Below are 22,380 nucleotides of genomic sequence, written 5' to 3' on the forward strand. Positions count from 1 at the left end.
AGGACAGGACGCCACTCATTTAGCTGAATTTGCTCCACCCTCCCTTCCCCTCTGTTTTACTTTCCACCACCATCTGCCATGTCTCACCCAGAGCTCATCTTTCACAGAGAAGAAACCCCTGAATCAGCTGCACAAAGTAACCAGATATTATTGAAGTGTTACTAGGAAGAACTAAGCATTCATTACTTGGTCAAGTGATTGCAGGTTCCATCTCACATGTGAGCTTCATACACAAATGACAGATATCCAGGATTTGTTTCAACTAGGACTTAATGGACCATCAGCCACAAATCAATTTGATGTATTCATGTCTCTGTTGTTTATGTAAGAGTTAGAAAAACTAGAAATATGAAATGCATATTTTCTCCCATCATTAATCGAAATGTCTTCTGTGAAAAGAAAAAAGAAGAGAAAAATAAATGCAAAATCCCTCTATTAATGTCCCTTACACAATCATTGATGCCCTTGGGGAAAATTTAAAAAGAAATAACATAAAACTCATTTGTTTTCAAATTGCTGTTGCATATGAAAATAATATGTTGGGAAATATATTATTGGTGTGTTTTTCCTTGTCCAAGCAGGAGTTTTGATGAGTGTAGCTAAAGAGTTTATGTGCAAAAACAAAGTTCCTTTCACCCATGTAACAGTAACAGGCTTTCCCTGTAAGATTTTGCAAATTTCAAGAAAAGACAGACAAGGGGAGGAATATTTTGGGGTTAGGAACTTGAGGATGTGCATGACCACAGAATGATATTGGTTTTGTGTCCAATGAACCAGAGGACCATGTTCTACTGAAAGACCCATTAGAAACCTATTATCATCTGTCTGGCAGATGTTAAAGGGGCAGTAATATATATTTTCCAACCACATAGTATCATTTTATAGCACAATTAAGTAACTATGTTACCTCTAGTTGTTCTAAAAATGCTGTATATATGTCAAACATTACTTAGAAATTTGACTTTGCAATTTGATGGATTGAAATTGTCACTTTAAGAAACTCCTGCTCTTTCCCAAGACCCCGCCTTCAAAACGTCATGACAACAAAGACTTTCCATTATGAGGAGAGTTGGACTGAGAAGTAATTTGTATGAGAAGCACATCAAGGATTACATAATAAACTTGAAATGTTTTATGTCAGATTCATTTCACAGAAAGTATTGCATTAGAGTCTGAATTCTTTTTAGGACTTAACAGTTTTTTTATTTGATGTTCAATTCTAGCACTTCAAAAAAAGCTTGATCAGTACGAAGTCTGCACACATCTTTACTAGCGGTAGGAATAAGTCTGAAGGGGATCTTGTTATTTACACACATAAAAAAGAAAACTTTCCATCATCATCTCTGCTGACTGAGCCTAAGAAATCTGAGATACATGATCTACTGTGCAACAATATTCACAGGGAAGAGAATATAGTCAGAGAAAGGTTGTGTATGAGGTAGGCCATGAGTGAAAAACCAGGGTTTTTGGAAACATGATTTCCTGTGGAAAACAGTGATGTCACGGTAATCTACTTTTCAGTCTCTCACGCACTCAAGCATGCGCAAACACACAGACATTGTCTGTATAAATCTGCTTCTTCTAGCAAACACTCTGTTAATGTCATTAACATAGCCTTCAGCTGAGCTGTATACAGCCCTGTTTTATTGTTGGAGACTTTATTACAGTGTTTGTGGAAGAATGTTTCACAATGCAATTAATCTGAGAGTGCTTAGCCACAGAAAAACTGTTGTCCAAGGAGTAGACAGTATTTTTTTATGTTTTGACATTATTATTATTTGAACAAAATATGAAATGCAGTCAGCTGAATTTTAATTATTTTTGCTTTTGTCCAATTTTCTGGAGTCTCCGGTTTTTTGGTGTAGCAATTTACTATTTTGGGAACTATAATGTCCAGTGGTATAGATATGAAATATACATAAATTGTACATCACAGTCAGGATGAGTCACTGCCTCTATATTGAGCCATAGCATATTAGTGTCACACTGAATTTATATTTCTGAAGTACTTGCAGGATTAATTCATAGCCTTCTCTTGCTACTTGTCAGCAAGGATCTTTAGATCACTTAAATATATTAATATTTAAGAAATAGTTACATATTAGAATATGTAATGAAACAAGTGGAGTTGTTTACTTTTTAACTGAAATTTATGCATTCGTTAAAACATAAATCATTTTAACATTCAAGCTAACTTATCCTATATTTGAGAAATTGCAAAGTATTTTAACAGGTAATGTACAAATGAGATCAGAATGTTTTTTTTTACCCCTCCAGGGGGTCTTTTGTGGGCTCTAGTGTCCCTTATATGAAAGTAGGCTGACGGGAAAGGGGGAAGGAGAGTCCGGGAGTCGAACCCGCGACGGCCACGTCGAGGACTGAAGGCCTCCAAAAATGAGCCGCGTTAACCACTACGCCACCACGGCTCGCCTGATCAGAAAATTTTCAAGAATGGCACAATAGCGTAACACAATTGATAAAGTGACAACTGAAACACCAGATGGACATGCAAAAAAACACAATGTGATACAAAAACGGATTCTTAATTAGTAAATTAAACAAGTGTGAAATACTTGAATAATTGACTTCATTAATCTGAATTTAAAAGCACTTAATGGAATCAGCCACTTTCCTGTCAACATTCTGCCTTTTATAAATAATGTTATAAGTATTTTATAGAAATACTTTGCTACTTGCTACAACTGTTTGAAACTGCCTTAATTTGAAGTTGAACTTGAAGAGTTAATGATCCAGTGACAATTATCAAAATACTGGAAAATAAGGTAGTTAATCAGTTAAAGAAGCAGAATATTGGCTCCTTCTGTGATATAGTGTGCTGTCTCTGTACCAAAATTGAGGCTCAAACCTTTAAGTTTGGTTTTGTCAGACATTTCCTCTGACAAGATGTTTTTCTCTTACTGAAAAGTTACATCTGTTTTCATGACATTGAAAGCAATGCCATGAACAACCCTTTGATCTGTTCCACTATAGTCTCAAGCAAGTTTTCTTCCAAGATTAGCCTGTATCCTGCTCCAGTCATTCACCCCTGCTTCTTCTTCTGCTAATATCTTTATGCTGTTATTTTCTTTACCCTTCTGTTGTTGTTGGATCAGACATTTAAATTCCCTCAACTGCCACAGTTTTATTTTACAGCCCATGACCTCTTTGTTATTTTCCTGCTGCTTGTGGTTTTCTTTCATTCTTTCATATTCTTCTTCGTTTTTGTCTCTATTATCAAACTTAGCTTATTTGATTCTGCTTTTCTATGTAATTTTACATTATATGTTGTTTTCTTTCAGAGTTTTTTTTTCTTCATCTCTGCTCACACTCTTTCTGGTGGCCATCTATCCACATGCTGTAACCTCACGTGTGCTTGGTTATTCTGTTCTTCATTCTTTCCATTCTCAAAACACAAACACGTGGAATCATTTATGGAGGAAAACCTTATGATTTAACATCTCACATCGTTTCACATTGCAACTTTGAAGCTCAATACATTTAATATGAAATTTAAGCAATAAAAATATCCCTTATTATTATAAATTATTTAAATATTTTGAAATAAAAATCTTAAAGTGTGGCATACAAATGCCTGTGCCCAATACTTTGTAGAAGGCCTTTTTAATGTAGTTACTGATTCAGGATTTTGGAGGGCAAAATGGCTTTACAAAGCTAAAAAATCTCAAGGGAAATGTTTTGACTAGGCCATTCATATAGTTGACTCTTCATTGACTCAATAGAATGTCGTAGTGATTTCAGCAGCACAATTGTAAAATGTTAAGAGTGGCTGATCAGAAAGAGGGAGAAAGCTTCTTTGACCTGGTTAGGTGTTTTTTCAAATTGGTGCCGCCTCCCTTACTTCAGTTTTCTTTACTCTCTGTGCTGGCACAGTACAATTTGCTTCTGTTTAATGTAGAAGTGAGCTGAACCATGTCAGCCACTACGAACTTCCCTTGACATTTAACAGAAGCCAACATAAATATGAGCACAAACTTGAGGTGTTTTTGTCTCTATATTTGAGCTCAAAACCACAAAGCAAAACAGAAGTCCCACAAATAGTTAATAAAAAAGAATATTGCACAATGAAATGTGAGGTGAGCATCTTGGGAGAGTAATTCCTATTCCCTCATCAAAAATTTATACACAGTAACTCCTGTGTAAAAGATTGTTTTTGCGTGTGTTCATGGCTTGCCCATAGCGTCCCAATATGCGACATTGACTGCCGGTGTTTGGGCACGCTGCGTGTGTGAGTGTGTGTTCAGAAGGTACAGACTATGATTGTTCTCTCTGGGTGTTAGCTTTCGGAGCAGGAAGTGCACCTTCAGGTCAGAAAGGAGGGGAGATATACCCACACTTAGTCTGCCCACATCTGTTCAAATACCGAAGGCTGTCAAAGCCTCACAGGAAATGAGAGCACATATATGCATGTGTGTGTGAATGATACAGAATAGGTTCTTTGTGAGAGCAGATTATACAATTATTTGACCTTTCTCTGCACAACCTGTTCCCACAAAACTAAAGAAAACCAGTCATCTACTGTACATGCTCTGAAAGAAAAAAGCACACTAATGCTGAGAAAGCACATCACTGACAACTAAAGGTAGCTTTGAAACTTTTCTTTAGTCTGAACAACCCTCCTTGTCTCTTGATTCGGAACTTTGCTACTGTGAAACCACAGTCATTCCTTACTTGAAATAACATCTCCAAATCTGTCATGGTGGGCACTGGGACCCCTCAGGGTTGTGTGCCTCGTTCACTGCAGTTCAGTTCACACTGCGAACAGATGAGATGCGTGAGAAAAAAAGTACTGTAAATTCTCAAATGCAAAGAGATAAGGTCAACAGTTAGAGCACTGTGCAGAGATATTAATATGATGTTTATTAAGCATAAACCAAAAGACATGATCAATGGCAGTTCAATTCAACTGAGTTTCATTCAAAAATACTTTCTTGATCCCAAAGGGAAAATAAATGTAATTCATATTAAGTCAAGATTTTTCAAACAGTTATTGTAGACATTGATGGCTGTGGGCAGGTAGCATCTTTTGTATTTCATAAGAAGCCTCTGACTGAAGACACACTGTTTTTCCTGACACTCCTATGAAGAGAATGCTCAAGGTTGTCTATAATTGTCTTGATGTAAAATCCTTCTTTGTACCATCATCTCCAGATGTTCTGCAGTAGTCCCCAGCACAGATAATGCTACCCTCAGCAGGTGACACTACTGTAGAAGAGATCACACACTCAACAACAAACTAATTAAAGATATGGAGCATCTTGGTGCAAGCCTTGAATGATCTTGACTTCCTCAAAATGTACAGGCTGCTTTGTCCTTTCTTGTAGACGCTTCACTGTTGGGTCTTCAGTCCAGTCTTTTGTCCAGATGAACACCACGGTATTTATTTTTCTCTACCACCTTCACATCTCCTCCCATGATAGAAGTAGGATTTCATCTAACCCTGCACACATTGTGTAATTGCAATACTGGTCCATAGAGAATGACCTATTTGTTTAAAAATAAATTCTGTTGTATGGCTACTTTAACCACCGTATTGTTCTCTACAGGCTGTGCCTAGGTCATGTGACTGTCTCAAAATATTCCTTTCTGAATGATTTTTTAAAATCTAAGCTTAAGCATCAAAACTCAGAATCCTTTCAAAAATATTGATAGATTTTTCAAGCAGATGTACAAGTTAGCCATCCAACAAATTACCCACGAAAGAGTAAAAAAATGTTTTGTAAAACAAGTTACTCAAACACTGGGAAACTCATCATTTTATCTTATGTATTTTGTGAGAATTATGCAGACAAAAAAAGTACAATGTCAAGAAGGGTTTTTTTGGGGTTTTTTTTTCTTTTTTTTTACAAAAGTTACTTAAGTAAATGTAAAGTAATTAAACCTCTTGATATGCAGCATTAGTGTGATTCCTGATCTTTATGATGTCGTGTGTTCATAAATGTCCTCAAAGAAATTTCTGGGGCCTTTACAGCAGAGCTGTATTTTTACTAAGATGAAATTAGACGTATTAAGTGACTCCTGAAAGCAGCTGGTTGTCCTGTATTTGATAAATGTTTATTCAAGTTACATAAAATTTTTCTGGCTTGTGTTATATTAATTTAATTCTTTGCTGTGTGTGGGTTATTTTTCATGTTTTTCTTTAGGTCTTCAATATGCTGGACACAGCTATGTATCTGCTATGTACTTTTTATGAGTGTGTTGACTCCCAGTGAGAGAGAGAAATGTTAATTCCTCAACTACCATTTACTTGCTAAAACTGAAGAAAATTCACAGAATTCTGTTAACTACGATGAGAACTGTTTCCGCATGACGATAATCTGAAGACATGCGACATTACACTTCCCTCTGACACAGCTCTCAAACATTCAAGCCTTTTATCGTTCTCGTCACCTTACTGGAGGAAAGCCAAACTGACGGTTTTATTAGGTGTGATATTGGTCATCAAACTGCAAAGAGCATGTGTCAGGTTTTGGCTTTATATGCATTCGGACCTTTTCGGCCCTTTTCACATGCAACTTCAGATGTGAGCTGCAAATACTGAACTGTATGCCATCAGACATAGTTTTCCCATGCTATCTTGATAACTGTTTATAAGTAAGGACAGAAACCACACAAAACTGCACTGTTAAAAGCAAGTTTGACATAGGGAGGTTTGTAGCGTGAATAAAAGCTGTCTGACTCAAACACATGTCTAAAACCACAGGGTAAAAAGGCAAAAGAGATGAGAAAATATTGATAATGTGACTTTTATTTGAGAAATGGGGTGATAAGATAATTATTTAACTTTAGAGGAAAGTGGCAGAGGACATCTGAAAATATATATATAAAAAAACTCATAATGTTGCAAGTGAATAGCGAAAAAATATATATGTAATCTGCAAGATTTAGCAATGATGTAGACCTGATTTTCTGAATGTACTGACAGCAGAGCACATGCAAGGAGGTAGGGAAAAAAAATACTCCACTGGGAGAAATTGAGAAAGTGAGGGAAAAAACAAAATTCTGATATTTAAACGTATAAATAAACATTCCACCAGCACCGTAGTGAAAAACAAAGGCCAGTTCCACAAATAGAAAATACATAGAAAGCTGTAACTAAATGCAGTTCCCCTCATCCAACTCAGTTTTGCCACGTTTATGGGGCAATCCGTCTATTCTTGGAACAGACAAGCCCTGACGGCCTGATGGGAGCCAGAGAGAGCCAAAGCACCCGTGGTAATGGCTGACATTAACTTTGGAACAATGGAGTTCAAGTCAGAGAAAAATGGGTGGGCCGTGTTATGTTGTGTTGCGAGAAGCAAAGGGTGTTCCCATCAGGGATTAAACTTCTGAGTATTGTCCTGAATAAGTTAATTGTGTTGTGAGGGGGAAAAAACAAAAAAACCTGATATCTGTAAGAAAGTTTCTATCTGAAATGTAGTGACGCAGAACTGACTCAAGAAAAAAAAAAAGTATACAATTTTGAATACAGAGACTTATTTTATAATATTAGTGGTTTTTTTAATGGAAACTGTGAAAGTCCCATGACCTCCACTGGGAGAGGTTGCTCAGTGTTATTTCGCCATCTCTGGCAGTTGTTTTACAAGTTTTGGAGAAGTTTTACAGCTCTCCTGATGACACGTTTGCATATGCCTGACATCTAGTGGCCATTTAATGATCACTAGAACTTTGATTCTGCCCATACTTTCCCAAAGTACATATCCAAGATCCAAATTGGATTTCTAATTAAGGTGAAAGGTCAGAAACAACAAATATTGAACAAATATGATTTATTTAATGTCCACAAAGCTTAGAAGAAAACTAGATGCTACCACTTTATGTTTGTGAACTTTGACACAGGAAATTACATAATTAAATCTTAATTTCACGAAGCAAATATTGTGAACAATTTATTATTTGCAAAGTACAAAAGGACAGACGGGGTAGAACCCTGGCATTTTAAGAACTTTTAATTTTATTACCTTCCAGGCCTCGGCAAATAAAATGAATTCATGCATCCTCATAACTTACTTATGAAATTAATTTTCTTCTAGCTCCATGCCTCCACATTTCACTTTTCAGATTTCAGAAAGTGAGTAAATTCTATAACCTACAAAACCCTGCTTAAGAATATAGCTAATGCTTAAAATGTGCCAGTTTGTCAATTATAGCCTACATTTTGGGGGATTAATTCTTGAATCTCCTGTGGCAACCACCCACGGGTAGAAACACTTCCTCACACAAAGCGTGCCTCGCAGACAACCCTTCCCCCACACCTTTTCCAAACAAGCTCCTCCAGACTAGCAGCAGCAGCTATTAGCAAACACCTGGAGGAAGTGCACATCTGTTGAGTTTATCATGGAAAATACTTCTTAGTCCAACGCTCTGCAGAACAGCCTTAAACAGCATTGTTAACTGCTAAGGAACTTCTTAATGTGATTTTTTAGAATGTTTCTTAGATATATTTAGTTTTTAACACTGTGTTTTCAGAGAAAAGCATTTAAACTGTTGAAGCTTGTTGTAAAATTAGTTAATTATGGCAGTCTGAGCATGCGTGTCGTTCAAAGGGTGAATTACACACCTGACCGACCTGACTGCAAGCGAGGTGTTGGCTCTGATTGGCCACAGCACTTCACTCTTTCTCTTCTGTTATCGCCTTTTCACTGACTCACCATCCTGGTCCAAAGATCGCTGCATTGTTTGCATTAGGCCCGAGCTGCTAGGGGCAGAAGGATTCTGGTTCTTTGCTCGTCCAACTCGTAAGGTGCTCCTATCAACCTCTGTAGCATCTCAGCTGTCGACTGCACCATCTTAGATTTTGCCAGAGGGTCAATAAAAAGACATTTTACCGTGTGGAGCCAATTTGGTGCCAGACCTTCCTTTTAGTGCCAGACAAGCAAAGAGAGGGTGGAGACCTGAAACACTTCCTCATCTTTATTTGACCCAGTGCCCATGTGCCCATGTCTGACAGGAAATCCACATTTTTCTCTTGAGGTAAGACAATGACTTTAATTAGTTTCTAACTCTAGAAAAATATTGATGTCATGTATTGTGATAAGTCATCATCCTGAATTGTTTGAGTCATACAATGTCTAAAACATGAGATTGGGTTTGAGTTAGCATTGATTTTTCTGAGAAGTTGAAAGATCAAGAGAAAGTGATGAAAATTATGTCCAAGTTATAGTTATTGCACTTTCTGTTTAACTGAAGACGATGTTAAAGGTTTTATTTTCAATTGAACTGTTGTATGGTACGTGTAGGGCATTACTATTCCACCCTCCATGGTAAGAATTCAAACGTTAATTTTTCTATCGTTCTTACACAAGAAGCAGAGCAATCAGTCACTTCCAACACTGCAGAAGCCTCAGATCACAATGTCCTGTGCCATGTAATTCTAATATATTTGATGTGAACGCTTTTGCTTTTTTAGGGGTAAATAATGGAAATCTGAGCTGAAGATGGGATCAGTGCAGTCATATTTTGGCAGCTTGTGTGTAAAAGAGAAAAAGCAAGGTAAGGTCTACTTTTGTATTACATGTCAAGTAAGTATTCATCACTGAGATAAGGCTTTTGACATGCATAGTAAACTTCTGTCAACTGAGATTAAAATTAGCATTTGTTTTCCTGCTGCTGCTGTAAAGCACCTTAATCCCATTGTTGCTCTCATGTTTTTCTCAGAGGAGGAGAGATATGTTCGAGCCAACGACAGACCTTCCAACCTGTCTTACAACTATGCTGTAGGTCCCCACTACTGGAAGTATTTACACTTTTCACATTTGATTCAAATTTTGTAGCTGCAACGCAGATTTCTCAATTTGTCTTCATAAAATCCCATCTTTTGGTGGACTTTACAGGCTTATTTAGAAATATAAAATCTGAAAAGTGTGGCATGTATTTCTATTCAGTAAAGTAAAAACCACATATTCCTTGCAGTGCACAAGTATCCAATGTTTTGTGTCTGTTTGCTGCATAAAATGTCAAAAAAGTTTATGTTTGTAGCAAAATGTTAAAGGTCAGTGTAAGTCCTAAGTATTCATATACTATGATGTGTGCTGTAGGTATTTTCTGATGAACTGACTATTATGTCACTTCCTCTTTCTCAGAACAATGCCATCCGGACCTCCAAGTACAACATATTCACCTTTCTGCCTCTTAATTTGTTTGAGCAGTTCAGGAGGCTGGCTAATGCCTACTTCCTCTTCCTCCTCGTCCTTCAGGTACCTTTTCCCCTTTCTCTGTCTCTGCATGTCAACATCTAACTTTATCATTAAATGCCAGTGTGCCACTGATTATCGATACAAATTAGTTTCTATATTTTCAAAGAAACATTTTCTAACATAAGCATAAATTGATCATTTTGTGAGTGAAACTTTTTCATTTCAAGTTAACAAATTTCCCATTTTCTCTTAGTGTTTACATTCATTGTAAATGGAACAAAGTGCTAACTCTGCGTTGTTTCCTGTATTCACAGTTAATCCCACAAGTATCCTCTCTGTCCTGGTTTACCACAGCGCTGCCGTTAATTTTGGTGCTGTCCATGACAGCGGTCAAAGATGCCAATGATGACATAGTAAGATAAAAGCATTGTTCTAACCCTAACCTGCTCAGAGCCGAAAGAACAAACATCTGAGCAAATATTTTATTTTTTTCTGCCAACTGAATAGAACAGACACAAAAGTGATCGGCAAGTGAATAACCGCATGGTGAACATCCTCATCGATGGAGTGTGAGTCATTTTAATAGTCAAACATTAGATTACAGATGCGTTAATTATTTACAGTTTATGAGGAAGTATTTATTAAAGGGGATGTGTTCAGCACCTTTTTGAAGAATGATTTGAATTTGTTTTGCTTTATCTTTACAGACTGAAAAATGAAAAATGGATGAATGTTCAGGTTGGGGACATAATTAAACTCGAGAGCAATCAATTTGTTACAGTAAGTATTTGCTTAATCAAAGCTTGGAAAAGAGATTTCAAAATTTTAGAAAAAGTAACCCCATGTCACTCACCCTACAATACTGACTTTATTAATGTCAACTGAACTTTTATTTTAAGTTTCAATAAAAGCTTTCATGAAGACTACTATCTTCCAGGCAGACCTCCTGCTGCTGTCCAGCAGTGAACCACTCAATCTAGTCTATGTGGAAACGGCTGAGTTAGATGGGTGAGTATGGTGCAAGTTGCTTTCCTTTCACAGATTATATGATTTCCCTTTAGTTGCAAACTTCTTACATCCCATATTGGTAATCCCCAGTGAAACAAACCTGAAAGTGAAACAAGCCTTGACTCCCACAGGAGAGATGGGAGACTCCATTGAAGCTCTTTCTGCCTTTAAAGGTAAGAAATTACCTCATGTAATTATGCATTTAAGATTCAAAACAAATATCAAGGCAAAAAGAAAATAACTCAACAATGATGTACTATATATAAATCTGACCTACACTTTAAAAATAATAAAACAAGATCAAACAAGATTTTCTTCAAGATGCAGAGCAAATTGTTAAGATTTTCCTTGTATTTGGAGCAATGCTAATTACATAAATGTTAGCTTAGCAGCTGGAGAAAAACAAAAACACAAACTTCAGTTAGCACACCTGGTAATTACAAACCCAGTGTATGGTGAGACTGGTTTTCCATGCAAACTAATAGTGAGAAGTATTTATAATGGGCCTTTTTGATTTTGACCAAACACCATATTACATAATCGAAAGACTTGCTAACTTCTGTGTGCAACATATTGCTGACACCTATGGTTTTCAGGTGAAGTGCGTTGTGAGCCTCCAAACAATCGCTTAGACAAATTCAAGGGAACCTTGACCATGAACGGACAGAATTATGGCCTGGACAATGATAAGATACTGCTGAGAGGATGCACGCTGAGAAACACAGAGTGGTGCTTCGGTCTGGTCATCTTTGGAGGTAAATCTACTGAAATGTAGCCCTCATTAACACACCTGCTTGTCCTACTGTGCAAAGTCAAAATTCCTCAAGTGAAAAAGGGCTTGTTGTGTAGTGTCTCATTTTGCTGAGAGATATACTTGTTTGAGCCTAGCTGTTTAAGATAAGAATCTTGGCAATCCTCATGTGGGGAAAGAAACCAAATCTCTTAATCTTCAAGTCTACATAAGCCCACCAGAGGGCACTAATTCTATACTGGAATGCCCATGTGCTTTTGAGGACTCGATAAAGGTAACAATTAAGATAGCAATAATTCAAGGGATGTATTTTTTAACGTTTGAATACTAAATTATTAAATGTATACTAACTTGTCTTTAAACTTTGGAAATATGGAAACAACTAAAGTGATCAAGTGCTGAGCAGATCAGTCAATACATGTTTTTGACAGTTGTGTTCTCACCAGAAACCAGTAATAAAAGGCAAAAAAGATGGTAATTTTATTCTATATTTAACAAAAACATAAAATTACTATCAAAAAAAAAAAAAAGGATTGGACGTCCTCTGCAGAATCATGTGTATGTCTGATCCTAACGGAGAATGTTCTTAGGTCCTGACACCAAGCTAATGCAAAACAGTGGAAAGACAAAATTCAAACGCACCAGCATTGATCATCTGATGAACGTCCTTGTGTTGTGTGTAAGTGTCCGCACACACAAATACACCGAAACTATTGATTTTCTGTGCCACTAAGCATTTACCTAAAACAGTTAACTAACATCAGCAGAGTATGTCTAAAATAGTCATTTATACCTTATGGATGACTTCTCAACACTTTGAAATTAAGTTAGAATGGGAATACATCCAATTATACATCTAATTTTGTTGTTATCAAGTTGAAAGTATTCTTTTTTATCTTTGTGAGCTGTACATGTTTGTTTTTTTTACAATAATAAGTTTAGCAATGTGTGTATTTCCCTAGATCTTTGGTTTCCTGTTTACGTTGTGCTTCATTCTGGCCATCGGCAATGCGATCTGGGAGGTAAAGGAGGGCTCTGTGTTCACCGTGTTCCTTCCACGGGAACCGGGTGTTAATGCTGGCCTCTCCTCCTTCCTCTCCTTCTGGTCCTATGTCATTGTCCTAAACGCAGTGGTGCCCATTTCCCTCTATGTCAGGTAAACTTTAAAACAGAAAGAGATTGGAGTCAAACAGAAACAAGTAGTGAATTTAGTCCTTATTTTACTTTTCCATGTATGTATCTGAGATTTTAACATCTGGTTGTGTATGAATGTCAGTGTGGAGGTTATCCGTCTTGGGAACAGCTTCTTTATAAACTGGGACAGGAAGATGTATTACCCCAAGAATGACACTCCTGCTCAGGCGAGGACCACCACACTCAACGAGGAGTTAGGCCAGATTAAATACATCTTCAGTGACAAGACTGGCACTCTGACACAGAACATCATGACATTCAACAAGTGCTCCATCAATGGAAAAAACTATGGTAGGCAGTTTGAATAAAGTCACCCTGAGGTTGGTTGGATGTCTGATTCTTTAACATACAGTATGTCTCTCTTATTTAGGGGAGCTGTATGATTTTTCTGGACAAAGAGTTGAAATAACAGAGGCAAGTAGGCACATTCCAGTGTTTCTTCATGAATGTATTTAACAGGATCTAACAATATTGCCTACTTATACTTTTTTTTTTGTAGAAAACACAAAAAGTGGACTTCTCCTGGAACAAGCTGGCAGATCCGAAGTTTGACTTCCATGATTATAGTCTACTGGAGACTGTGAGAGAGGGAAACCCTGAAGCTCAGGCCTTCTTCCGCCTGCTGGCTCTGTGCCACACCGTCATGCCTGAAGAAAAGAAAGAGGGTCAGACCATCACAGTTTTTACAAACAACACTAATTTTTAAAAGGAGAAACTGCTTGAAGTCAAAATTAAAGACATTTAAAAAGGGGTTTTAAAAGTATATACACAAAAAAACATTTTTGTTTATAAATGTTCAGCCCTACTACATTAAATCTTTTTGTAACTTATCAGGAATAAATTACCTGACAGTCCACCGTTAAAGTGATATTTAGTGAGAGAAGCCTTTTAACACAGTTATAATCTTCACAGAATGAGTGAAGTCAAGGATAATTTTAAAATATACAACTTTTAATATTTTTTATGCCTCTCTCCTCAATAAGTTCCTGTCTTGTCTTCTGAACAACCTGGTAGGTGAGCTAAACTACCAGGCGCAGTCTCCTGACGAGGGCTCTCTGGTCACCGCAGCAAGGAACTTTGGATTTGTGTTCCGCTCTCGCACACCTGAGACCATCACCATCATGGAAATGGGCGAGAAAGTCACATACGAACTTCTGGCTGTTCTGGACTTTAATAATGTACGAAAGAGGATGTCAGTAATAGGTCAGAGAAAATTGTAATTTTTTTCTGTAGAGAAAATGCATTTTCTGATTTTATCATCTCTCTGCAAGAAGCATTATGTAGCATTCAACAGCTGCATTTTAAAGTCAGAAAATAAGCAAAATCAGAGTATTTTCTCATATTTTTGTCAAGTGTTTTTTGTTATTTTTCTTAGTACGCAGCCCTGATGGCAAGATGACACTGTACTGCAAAGGTGCTGACACCATCATCTATGAAAGATTAGACCACTCTTGTAAAAAGTTGATGAAAGTTACTACAGGACACCTAAATGTAAGCAATGTTTTTTTTGTGATTCTTATTTAAACTTTTTATATATTTTGCTTCTTTTTAAGTCCTCTGAATTCTATGAATAATCTAGGAATATGCAGGAGATGGGCTACGCACTCTTGTTCTGGCCTACAAGCACTTAAAGGAGAACTACATGGAGGAGTGGACACAGCGCCACCATGAGGCTAGCACAGCCCTGGATGGACGAGAGGAGAGACTCGATGAACTGTATGAAGAGATTGAGAAAGACATGATTGTTAGTTCATCTGCAAAGTACATTGAGGACTAAAAGTTTAAATAGTTGTAATAAAAGGCTAAACCGAATTTCCATCATGATCTCACTTACTATTAACTTTTGGTTTCCAGCTGTTGGGAGCGACAGCTGTTGAAGACAAGTTGCAAGACGGTGTACCACAGACTATTGAGCAGCTGGCTAAAGCTGACATCAAAATCTGGGTGCTGACTGGTGATAAGCAAGGTAGGAGTTGCTACATATTAGGGCTATTGTAAATGAATATTTTAGCAATTGAGTAATCTATCAATTATTCTTACAATTAATCGAGTAATCAGATTTTAAGAAAGCATAAAATAAAACATTGGTAAATCTAATATAACAGCAGTATTATATTAAAATTAACATCAGTCCAATTTTTCACATTTGAGCGTCCCTAACAATAACTTTTCTGTAGTTTAGAAAATTAACTTGTAACAATAATAGCTCACTTTGTAAGTTAACTTGAAGAAAAGTTATACAAAAATCTGAAATTATATTCAATTTAATAATAAAGAGGGAGGCTCACAAATATGCTTGTAAAAAAATGTCTATACTCCAGATTTTTTCTTTTCTGTATTCATCTTCAGTCAATTTAATAGATTAACTCTCACCTTTCCCAGCCATTTATAGCTTTTGTGTCCATGTTAGCGACGGGATTTGACACCTGGCTGCATCTATACCGTCACGATGCACTACACCACCATTTGCTGTGACCGGGATGATATGAAATATTTTCTTGTTAGTCAGTAAAGCTACTCTCAGGAGGAGAAAAGCTGTCGTACTCCAATCATCGCTCCCGTCATTTTAAGGATGCTTATTGGTCTCCCGAGAAACAACAAAAACCCGGACATTATCATGAATCAATAAAATCCTCCCAGGTCGAACTTGAAAATTGGACATCATGCTGCTAGCACTTAGCTTTCGTCAACAACTCAGGTGGAAGTGAGAGCGCTGTGCAACACAAATAATAACCTGGTCAGTACACGGTGCATTAAAAAATAAAACATAACTTAACGAACCTTCGAGGCAGGTAAAATTTCCTCAAGGAATTGTAATAATCGAGGTACTCAAAACGAGGAATCATTTCAGCCCTACTACATATAACTGATTACATCAAGTATTTAAGGATTGCTAAAACTTTGCTGGTATATTATGTCATAAACTACAACGGAACAAATGTTCAACACCTGTAGAGTTTCCAAAGCTGAGGAATTATTCATACCACAATTACTTTCATTGTCATTCTTAAACAGAGACAGCAGAAAACATTGGCTATTCTTGCAACATGCTAAGGGAGGAGATGAAGGAGGTTTTTATTGTGGCTGCCAATACACCTGAAGGGGTCAAACAGGAGCTCCAGTAAGTCAATCCTTAACTTACTATCGCAATGAAGTGAGTGTGTAGCGTTAAAAAAATGTTTGTCTTAGCCCCACTAAGCCTGTACTCCAAAAAATTGTTTGAATGAACCACTGCAAATTAAGTTATTTTCATAATTAGATATCTTGTTGTTCTAAAGATAAAAACACAAAATACCCAAAAATTAAACTCCAACAGAATAATTTTTGTTGAGTAACTGTTTGTAAAATAAGACACCTTTTTCTAGGTATGCCAGAAGGAAAATGTGTCCCGGATCAGCAGAGGAGCCATCGGTGGCTAAAGCTCGTGCAGGCCTGTTCTGGCTTCAGAAAACAGAGACGGTGCAGGATGAACAAGTTGAAGGGGATTATGCTCTGATAATAAATGGACACAGCTTGGTAGATATGCAATTTTGTTTTATTTGTCTTTAAATCTCCAAAAAGGTGTTTAAAACTATCCAAGTCAATAGTGTGTCAAACCATGTTTGATTGCCATCCTAGGTAAGTTTCTTCTTGATGGTGTTGAAGGCTGAGTTGACATACACAAAAAGGATCCTGGTGTACATTCCTGGGTGGTTAATGTGGTGAAAGAAAACGTGTTATCCCAAATTGACTGCATAATCCGCTGACCTGTTTGCCCATGATGCAAACTGCACTGTATCCAGCAGGTGTCCTGTAATGTTCTTCAGATGGTTCAACACCAGTGGCTCAAATGAATTCCATGATCACAGATGTCAGGGCAAAGGGCCTGTACTCATCTAATCCTTTAGTGCTACTTGGGGACTTGGTGTATATTAGCAGAACATTAACTAGCTTAGACTTAGTTCACCGCAGATTATGATAGTAACTGTCCTAGACGCGTCATTATGGCAGATTTTTTAATCTCTTTACCTCCCTAATATTAAATCTGTATAACTGTATGTCCTCTTCCTGTTTCATCTTTAGGCCTTTGCACTGGAGAAGGACTTGGAGTTAGAGTTGCTGAGAACAGCATGCATGTGTCAGACAGTGATTTGCTGCAGGGTCACTCCTCTTCAGAAAGCCCAGGTTGTTGAGCTGGTCAAGAAATACAAGCAGGCCATCACTCTGGCTATTGGAGACGGAGCTAATGATGTCAGCATGATTAAGGGTAAAATTTGTATTTTCAGTTTTGCCAAAAGGCTACGGCAGATCTTATAATCTACCCGTAACATGATCTTGTTCTTTTGTCTTTCAGCTGCTCATATAGGTGTAGGAATTAGTGGTCAAGAGGGAATGCAGGCAGTTCTCTCTAGTGATTTCTCCTTTGCCCAGTTCCGTTACCTTCAACGCCTCCTGCTTGTGCACGGGCGCTGGTCGTACCTTCGCATGTGCAAGTTCCTACAATATTTCTTTTACAAAAACTTCACCTTCACATTTGTACACTTCTGGTATGCCTTCTTTTGTGGATTCTCTGCCCAGGTAAGTGAAACGTGCTGAGGTTTAGCTTTAAGGTTCATATTATTGTCATAGTGTAACATATGGCATATGTTACACTATGACATAGTATTGTAAAACTGCAAATATTTGAAATCTCTTTCTACAAAAAATGGACTCCAAATAAGATCTATAAAGCTAATGTTTACTAATGATTTAAATGTCTTTGTTAGACTGTGTATGATGAATGGTTCATCACTTTGTACAACTTGGTCTACACATCTCTCCCAATCCTGAGCTTGGGCCTATTTGACCAGGTATACACCAAATAGAAAATAAGTAATTTCCTGAAAATTATGAAAAATTCCATGATTTATTCAAGGTTTAACATCCTTTTTTCTCTCTTTTCTGCAGGATGTAAATGACCGCTGGAGTTTTGAGTATCCTCAGCTCTACTCTCCTGGCCAGCTCAACATGTACTTCAGTAAAAAGGCATTCGTGCACTGCATGTTGCACAGCTGCTACTGCTCCCTGGTCCTCTTCTTTATCCCCTGGGGAGCAATTCACGATACAGTCAGAGATGACGGCAGAGATCTTGCAGACTATCAGTCATTTGCTTTGCTGGCACAAACCTGTCTGCTTGTCGTGGTGAGCATTCAGGTGAGAAAAAAACAGTTCTTGTCTCAGGACATTCTAAATGATGATGATGAGAGTTGAAAGACGAGTGTTATGGAAAAGACACAGTTGTTTCCAAAGCTCTTTTACACAAATGGAGGCAGTATTTATTGTCTTTTCTCTTCAGTCTCAAAAACCAACTCCCTGAAAATATGGAATGTGCAGAAATTGTTGGGTGCTTTAAATCAGGAATGAAAGCATTGTTTGGTGCAGATTTCCTTTAAATATTTTCTGTAATGTCTTTGCAACCTAAGGTCATTGCACAGTAATTTTATGATGTGTGTATTGAGCAAGATTTCCTTAAGTCTCAAAATCTTTGGCAACAACTGTTTAGTGAAAACTAGCATTTTATTTAAATGGCCCTTGTAATGCTTAGCCTCAGAAATATTCTATGCATGTAAAAAATGATATTTTAAAAAAAGATTGAACAACTCCAACTTTAACATTTCAGCTATGTATTGACACCTATTCCTGGACAACCGTCAACCAGTTTTTTGTGTGGGGTAGCTTGGCTGCCTACTTTGCTATCACGTTCACCATGTACAGCAGTGGCATGTTTCTGATCTTCACCTCCATTTTCCCCTTCGTTGGTGAGTACATTTAGCACAAATATCATATAACAATAGCTTCTGGTACATCTGTTTGTATATGAGAAAATAACCTCAAGAATCTGTACATGTTTTCTTTTATGACATTCTTCCTCATCAGCAACGGATATTTTCAAGACATGACAGAGAGATTTTTGAAGTTTACAATAATCAAACATTAGAATTTGAAAAAAAAAGAAGTGTCCTAATAGGCAAGATTTCCTAACAAAATAAAATCTTCTGAACCAGTTTTAATATATATGTAGTAACAAGTAAATATAAAACAGGAATATGGAATATAAAATGTCTGATCACTCTTTGCTCCATTATTTTGTTATCATTACAATATAATGCAAAAGTAATGATTTATGGACACTAAATATAAAAGCAGTCACTCAGCCACAGTGTATGCAAAATTATTATTCATTTGGTTGGAATTTGCCAGCTTTAACCTTTAGTTTTGCAGCACCTTCAACCACTCTACCACTTCACAACTAGTGATGTGTGGATTAATACTGAAATATTGATATTTCCTATGCCAGACCTTTTGATCAATTCTTATCAATTTTCAAGTTCAAGTTCAATATGTCCAATACTTAAGTCATTTAAGATAACTTATCTTAACAAGGGAACATCAGAAAGTAACAAAATTATTGAGATCTTGCCTAAATGAGAAAGGGTTGATTGGAACTACTTTTTTCTGCCTAGTAAGTTTGTAATGCTTAAGGACATATGTTCTTTTTGTTTTTTTCTTGGCTTTTCTTTCATTGAGTTTAGGAACCGTAAGGAATTCCTTAAATCAGCCAAATGTCTGGTTGACCATATTCCTGGCTTCCCTTCTCTGCGTGCTGCCTGTGGTGGCTCTGCGCTTCATCCTCATACAGATTCGTCCAACTATCAATGACAAGGTGAAAAAACACCTGAGACCGAATATTGTGTATGCATTCTGTGGTTATGAATACAGCCTCATGAGCCACAACACAACAAACCTAGGAAAGGATGTGTTTTTACAGAAAGTCGTATTACTTTTAATTCTTCTACAGGTGAGATATAAGACTCAAATGGAAGCGCCGCCAGCACCAGCTCCTCGCCGTCCAGTGAGGCGTGTCAGCACCCGCCGATCAGGCTACGCGTTCTCCCATTCTCAAGGCTACGGTGCTTTGGTCACTTCAGAAAGATTCCTGTTTAAGCGACCAATGAAAGGTCGTCTTGCCTTTTCTGTCCAAACAGACACGCCTCAGCCTAAGCTCTTCCGTCCCATTCCAGTGGAGTAAAAGGGGTCACAGAGCTCCCAGAATTAGGAAAAATTATGTAGGGACTAACATCTTGCAGAAAACCGATACTAATAGTATTTACGTAACAAACACGTAACAGGGTACATTGGTTGGAACACTTTCTGCTTAATGTTTCTTCTTCAATGAATGGCATCACTGTGAAAACCTAATGCCTTAAGTGTTAGCTCTGGTATGGTTTGTTTTTACCGGTTTAACTTCCATTTCCTGCAGAATGCAGCACTACTAATTTTTTTTGGCATTCTGGATGCATGCATTTCTTTTTCCTAAAAATACTTGAGATACAACTGAGTGTTAATGTTTTGTATTTTTATTTTGTTTATTCTAATCTAATACTGTTAAAGAAGTTGTAATGTGACCATGTCGAACAGTAATTGTGTTTCTACAGTACAGACAGGGGGCAGTATTGTCTTTTCAACTCAATTTTAAGCCTATTACATCAGAATGTAGATGAACTAAAGTTTAATTCCCATGCTGTTAAAATAATACATCCAACAGGCTGCATGTCATTCTTCTAATTTAATGTATATTCAATCAATTTTCATCATAAATCTTTGTTTCATACAGAAACCAATATGTTGCCACTTTTACTGACTCATTTTCTATTGAATTATAAAACATCACATTTACTACAAGTTTTATCTGAAGCTTATACATGAACATTTTTTTTCTTCTTCCACAAAATTGATTCTGTTTTCTCCATTCATGTAGGCTGACTGATGAAAGCATCGGAAATTTGTTTGGTTATCATAAAGATTTATGAACAAGATATTGTTTGGAAAACCAATACACATAGCTCTGCTAGGCTTTCTTTGCATACTGCATGCAGCTACAAGCTCTCTTCCCTGTTCTTTCTCCTCCTCTCCCACTCACTCTGTTCTCTCCATCTCCTCCCACATATCCTTACTGCACTGTGCATTTGTAGAGCCGATCATAACTCCATTCAGCCCACAACTGCAGTGTCCTCTAAGCCAGTAAATGATGACCTCACTGGTGGAAGCTGTCCCACTATGGCACACTTCCAGAAGAGCTTTCATTTTGCTCGCAGCTTCACCAGAGCAGATGGTGTAGATCACACTTCATGGCGCTGTGCAGACATGCATAATGAAGAAACACAGCGAGGTCTCGGTTGGCAGACAAAGGACACCAGCATCAAGGTTTATATGTCGTCTAGCAATAAAAACACTGACTTAAATACAAAAATTTTAAATGTTTTTCATGAATTTATATAACATTCTTTCCTCATTTAGCTTAAGCCCCACTCATTACTCCTTCCCATAGGGCCATGTAGCACTGTCAGCAGGCTTGACCGTCTCCAGTGAAGGTCACTGTGTGATCCCCCAGAATGAAATAGGAATGAGAACTGGCATGTTGTATTAATAGCCTCCATGTGTAGCACTTTCCTATCGATGACATGAATTACAACAGCGGTCTTCCTCATTTTTCCAAACGAAGCATTGTAAAAATAGCAAATAAAATATAATTGTATGGGTTTTACTATCCTATTGTAACCTGGAAGAAAACTATTAGTGTCTCTTAAAACATCACCATACAGCTTCAGAAACTAGGATAGATAGAAGAAAGGGGGACTGAAAGAGACCGAGTTTCAACAGTTTTTTTTTTTGGAAAACCAAAAGGCAACATGCTGCAATGACAAAGTAAAGTCCAAATGAACATGAGCACTCATATACATGGAGTCTCTCTGATAGTATTACACAATCCGTCTAGGTCAAAGATCAAGAGAAAAGCAGCAGCCTGGTTTTTACTGAGTGTAAGAAGATACAGTGGTCTTATATATAAGAGAAAGAGAATTTCACACATAGCAGCAGTTCAAGCTGGACTGACACATTATAGCCTCACTAGAAGAGGGAGCTACTCTGAGGAAACAATATTAGACTCTGAAAACATAGAGGGGGCATTCATATTCAAAGCTTATGCCAAATGTTTTTTTTTTCCTCATTTATTGTTTTTCTGTAGTAAAAGCAGACCACTGAAAGATAAGAACTGATAATTCTCATAATAAAATTAAATATTTTGTTGAGTTAACCTGCTGTCATGCTACATTTCCAGTGGCCTTTATCAGACAAAAGAGATAGAGGGTGAATCAGTCATCTGTGGACAAAACTTGGGAAAAATGTTGTTCTGATATATATGCTTGTACTTTGTGTTAAATCAACTTTGGCAAATGTTGCACAGTGCAGGTCACA

General features: G+C 37.3%; 1 protein-coding gene across 1 annotated transcript; it reads left to right on the top strand.

The window, feature by feature from the left end:
- The first annotated feature begins 8,685 nt into the window (after positions 1–8,685).
- LOC102222663 (phospholipid-transporting ATPase ID-like) lies at positions 8,686–20,747 on the top strand. The gene is made up of 28 exons (XM_005814028.3): positions 8,686–8,991; positions 9,428–9,510; positions 9,676–9,734; positions 10,101–10,214; positions 10,469–10,567; positions 10,662–10,723; positions 10,862–10,934; positions 11,092–11,162; positions 11,253–11,335; positions 11,759–11,917; positions 12,504–12,592; positions 12,876–13,069; positions 13,190–13,398; positions 13,478–13,521; positions 13,607–13,772; positions 14,122–14,310; positions 14,483–14,598; positions 14,687–14,851; positions 14,962–15,073; positions 16,123–16,228; positions 16,473–16,623; positions 17,170–17,353; positions 17,441–17,664; positions 17,853–17,936; positions 18,034–18,279; positions 18,746–18,884; positions 19,659–19,789; positions 19,925–20,747. Exons 2-28 carry the CDS (start codon positions 9,456–9,458, stop codon positions 20,153–20,155), a joined length of 3,555 nt encoding a protein of 1,184 aa, XP_005814085.2. The 5' UTR covers positions 8,686–8,991; positions 9,428–9,455; the 3' UTR covers positions 20,156–20,747.
- The last annotated feature ends 1,633 nt before the right edge of the window (positions 20,748–22,380 follow it).

The sequence above is a fragment of the Xiphophorus maculatus genome, chromosome 8 (assembly GCF_002775205.1).
Source record: "Xiphophorus maculatus strain JP 163 A chromosome 8, X_maculatus-5.0-male, whole genome shotgun sequence".
NCBI lineage: Eukaryota > Metazoa > Chordata > Actinopteri > Cyprinodontiformes > Poeciliidae > Xiphophorus > Xiphophorus maculatus.